General features: G+C 44.1%; 1 protein-coding gene across 1 annotated transcript in view; it reads left to right on the top strand.

The window, feature by feature from the left end:
• The window catches only part of FAM50A (family with sequence similarity 50 member A), an 11,159-nt gene continuing 6,142 nt past the window's right edge, over positions 1 to 5,017 (top strand). The window contains exons 1-4 of the mRNA XM_044443766.1: positions 1 to 152; positions 490 to 614; positions 3,406 to 3,490; positions 3,617 to 3,716. Of these exons, the coding sequence (XP_044299701.1) occupies positions 504 to 614; positions 3,406 to 3,490; positions 3,617 to 3,716 (296 nt within the window). The 5' untranslated portion in view covers positions 1 to 152; positions 490 to 503. The remainder of the gene's footprint in view (positions 153 to 489; positions 615 to 3,405; positions 3,491 to 3,616; positions 3,717 to 5,017) is intronic.

Below are 5,017 nucleotides of genomic sequence, written 5' to 3'. Positions count from 1 at the left end.
GGAAACGAAGGGAAAACAGGAAGAAGGAGGAAGGGTTCGGCAATGCCTTGTCGCGTGTGACTGACGTAGGCGAAGCAGCTGGTGGGATCTGTGGCTGGAGAAAGGATTTTCTGACTACTTGGGAAGGAAAATTTTCCCATTTTCCTGAGCAGGCAAGGATCTCACCCACACCCGTGACTGCTTTTGCATTTCCGTTTTTCTCTTGCTATATCCAGAAATCCCACACACTTCCCCCATGCCCTTTCTGCCCTTCGGGTTCACTCTCGTCTCCTACTCTGGGGATCCCTATTTGCTGCGCTGGGCTTTGCTTTAGGGGGTCAAACTGTGGCTCAGTAGTGAGCACATACTTCGTAAGCGGAAGGCATCCCTGACGCTCCCACTGAAGAACATTTTATGAAAACTTCCTCAGAGAATCCCACAGTGGACCAGATGGACTAAAGATCACATTTGCTGTAGGACCACTTAATATATGTCTTCTGTGCCTTTCAGATCCATCCACCACCATGGCACAATACAAAGGAGCTGCCAGCGAGGCTGGCCGGGCACTCCAACTAATGAAGAAGAGGGAGAGGCAGCGTGAGCATATGGAGCAAATGAGGCAGCGCATTGCTGAGGTGATGGAAAGAAGAACCTCCTGTGGGAAGGGATGGGTCACCCGTGTGTTGAACTCTTACAGGCAATGATTCTGGAAGTGTTAAGAGAGGTATTATCATGAGGTAAATTCCAGGATCATTCAGGCAGAGAAGGGGAGACTGCACTTGGGTGTTAGGAATAGGAAAACAAGCTGTAGAGGGAAGATCTTTCTTGCTAGGTTTTCAAGAAAGAGCAGACACAAAGGACTTCACCCTTGGCCATAAAGATATTTATGGGTGCTTAAAAGTGATGCTGGCTTGTGAGACACCACAAGGAGCTTTGAGACATATTTTTTGCTATTTCTGAGGCTATGGAGAGAAATCTTAAAATCAAAAGGACATTCTATATATTTGATGTTATATTCAAATGATGAATGTAAGGATAGTGATGCTGCAAGTTATGCTGAATCAGTTTAACCAAAGTAGTAACTGAAAACACATGCCCTATAATTCTTCAATTGGCTCTTGACCTATCTTATGTTAAGTCACTGTCTTAATCTAGGATACAGATTTGCCGCCTTCTTTGACAGAGATGAATGGAGCATCAAAGGTCATTTGACCTCAACTCTGCCTGCATGTTTTTCCTTCTAGTCCTCACTAGAAAGATTTCATAACCCTCCTTGATATCTTTTTGTATTCCCAGATTCCTCTGAAAGGTTTTTATTTTTCTAGTGTGCACTTGGTATGTCTTGTACCATTCATTCTACCTCTTCAGTCACCTGACCCTCCTGCCTCCTATGAGTTTTGGTTTCCAGATTGAGGTCCCTGTGTAGTCATGTCCCTCTTCTGTGATTTTTGTTTAGTTTCTTTTTTGCAAGACTTAGGTTTGCAGTCAGAAAAGACATTTCTTACTATTTGAGTTTGTTGAAGACCTTTCCTTTCCAATAAAACCTGACTTTTGATGTCCCTTTTTCCCTTTTATTTGGATAATAACATTAGCATGTCTAGATAATCACAGATTATCTGCTATCTTCACACTGTCCACTGATTTTGTTCTGCCAAAGCAGACTGAAAGATAAATGCATGAACCTGTGTCTGTCCCCTTCGCCTTCTGAAAAGGAAAAGTCAACTCAAGTGCCTGGGAAAATCTTTTGACTAGCCTTTTCTGTCTCCACCAAATAAGGCAGAATAATTCTAGGCAGCCAGAAATGTGAAACTGGTGCCTTGAAGCATGAAATACATTAAAGATTGACCCTGTTATTACCTTGAATGTTGGCTTGTCACCTAGCATTCTTAATACCAAACACACAAATGCTTAAATCTCTCAGTACAGCAGGAAACAAGGTAGCCACAGCTTCTCTCACCTATTCCATTCCTGATATCTGCCTCCAGCCTATTCCATTCCTGATATCTGCCACTTGCTGTGGCAAGTAGGATTCCCACGTGTGCCACACAAAAGGTGTGCTGCACAGGACATTCAGTGGACAAGAGAACTAGGGTGGCAGATCAGGCTGCTTTGTCTCTCCCTGTGTTACGATTTAAAGTTATACTTCTGATGAAACCCTCCTTTAGGATGCTTAGGATTACAGAATAAAGGGAAATAGTATTCCTTGAAAGCACTAGATTTGGACAGCAAACTAATTCTTGGTTAGATTGTCTTATCCAGCAGCATTGATTGATTTCCAGGTCCATAGAAAAAATTCACAATTATTTTTCTTTTTTCCTGTTTTCATCCAGATCCATTCACAGGTAATGCCATGCTCTTCATTTTGGACCTGGATGAATGTTTAGTTTTATCTTATTTTCTGCGATGCATAGTGTTCTAGACCCCTTTGCTTCCTTTTCCTCTCTTTCTCTCGCAAGCTATACAACCCTGAATAATAATGATATTCCAGTCCTGAGAGGGTTCCCGCCAGGCCTTGCTAATGAGAGCTCTGCTTTTGATATTGTTTGGCTCCCTTTGCTTGCTCCCTTCTATTCCTTGTTAATATATGAAAATGCTGCATACTATTGCCTGGAAGTCTCAGATGGTCGCTCTCTTGTCATTTTGCGCCTTACTGTGGTTCTGCCAACACCTGTCTCTTCCAAACATGATTACAGAACCTCCTGCTTGGCATTTATCCTTCGGGCTTATGTCAACAGTCCTGTAGATCATAGTCTAAAGATCTCTAATGCAGGTTGCCAAAGCAATGTTCAGAGGTGTTCTCTTCGATCCCTGGAAGTGGAATCTCATCTTAGTCCTTGGTCCCTTTCCTGTGGAACACGACTCCTTGTGGTGCAAGAAGAGGAATTCTTCCTGGCAGCATTGCCTGTGCAACCCCATGTTCTCCTTCAGGATTGGTCCGTCCCCAGCCTCAGTTCTCTTTTTGACAATTATCTTTTCCTTTTCCTCATTAATTGAAGCCAGTAGAAACTGCACATCATTTGCCCCAAGACTTTGGATTAAGGTGGGCTACCAGTCTCAGATGCGAAGCTTCACCAAGTAGAGGGCAGCATGTCATGTGAAGTTTTTCCTGGATGTTTCCCTCTGCTTGCAGCCCAGTACAGGGACTGGCATCCCCTCCTTGCTGCCTTGCACAGCTTCAGATCTTAGTCCGGGGGTGGGGAGATTGTGATCCTCCAGATGTGGTTGGACTGCAGGCCCTCCAGCCCTAGCCAGCATAGCCAGTGGTGGAGGAGAATGAGACTTGAAGTCCAAGAACATCCAGAGGCCCAGGAGTTGCCCACCCATGGTTTAGTCCAAGAAGGTGGGTTGGGAATAGGAACTGGAGCACCAAGGTGGCAGGAGGCAACTTTACACAACAAACCTGATTTGTTCATTTTTCCATGACAGGAAAACATCATGAAGTCAAACATCGACAAGAAATTCTCTGCCCATTATGATGCAGTGGAAGCTGAGCTGAAATCCAGCACCGTTGGTGGGTATGCATTTTGAGGGAAAAGACTATATACTGGGAGAAGAACCCAGGAGTCCTGTTCTCCTTCCCTGAATGGCGGTGAATGGATCCCAGAAGGCTGATTTCCAGCACCTTTTCTTCTGATAGGCCTGGTGACCCTCAATGACATGAAGGCCAAGCAAGAGGCCTTGGTGAAGGAGCGGGAGAAGCAGCTGGCAAAAAAGGAGCAATCGAAGGAGCTGCAGCTGTGAGTGGCAGGGGTGCTTGATGTATTTTGACTGGGCTCGTGGGTGGAATGAAGAGGGAGAGCTTCTCTTTTTGATGAAATTTGTTCCGTGTTCTAGGCTGGGATAAGAGGGCTACATAGTGGCTAAGAATGTAAGCTGTGAGTTTGGGGCATCTGGTTCAAATCCCACAGTGCTAGCTAGCACAGCTTTCCAGATGAGTGGGGCTACACTTACTTGCATGAAGTGGAGCTGAAGTGGAGCCCTTGCTGAAGTGGAGCTGAAGTGGAGCCCTTGCTGAAGTGCAGCTTACCATCCCTCAGTGACACTGATCAGCAGTAGGTTCAAGAAAGGGAAAAGCATGTCCTGCTTCACATATTAGCATCATTCCTTATGCAATTCACTGTCTAGTGAATTGAAATAGCCTGGGTAAGTTTAAGATGCATTGATGTTAATTAACAGGAGAAATCTGTTGGCTAGCCAAATGGAAGCTTCATGTCCCATGGGAATATCTCTTAAATACTGAGGGCAATGCCAACAGGGGCGCTTCTTTGCATGTCTTTCTCATAAATTTCCAGGAGGCATTTGGCTGGCTGCAATCTGACTGGGCATGCAGGGCTAGTGGATACTTGGTTTGATCTGGCTAGATTGCTCTTGTATCTTGCTGGCCCCAAGGCTCACTAGTTGGCCTTGAGCAAGTCTCTCCTTTTTCTTGGCCTCCATACACCGTATCTGCAGTATGGAGATCATGACTGGCCTGCCTTACAAGGTGGTTGTGTGGATTATGGAAACTGTCTGTGAAGTGAATTGAATGCTATTAAGCATGGGCACACAACTAATCGGGTCTAGGACAGATCGATGCCCTTGGTGGCAAGCCATTCTAGAACTCCTTTGTGCATCACCTGGAATACTGTAATGGAAGAAATTTAACATACGAAAACTGTATTTTTGTTGGTAATTTTGGGGGTGATTTGTTTATTTTCTTTCTTTTTTTTTTCAAACATGCTCGATATAAATGCCTATATCTGTATAAGTAAGAGCAATTATAAGTACCAGAAAAACAAAAAAGTATTATGCACAATCAGCAGTACAATTGATTGCATGTGTGTCATATAGGCTAATAATCATTATTCATTGTTTTTATTTATTCTGACTGATATTTGCTAGTTCAAGTAGCATAGCAGCTCTGAATCTCCTCCAACATACCCTTTGTTTTGAGAAGGATGGCTGACCTGGAATATTCCAGCATCAGTAGCTTGTTCCTTTCCTCTTGTGTTCTCTTGATCAGGGATGAACAATTGTGACTGTCCAGATGTATTGGCCT

Source organism: Varanus komodoensis, unplaced genomic scaffold (genome assembly GCF_004798865.1).
Source record: "Varanus komodoensis strain SLA01 unplaced genomic scaffold, ASM479886v1 scaffold42, whole genome shotgun sequence".
Classification (NCBI taxonomy): domain Eukaryota; kingdom Metazoa; phylum Chordata; class Lepidosauria; order Squamata; family Varanidae; genus Varanus; species Varanus komodoensis.
This window is presented reverse-complemented; position numbering and strand designations above follow the sequence as displayed.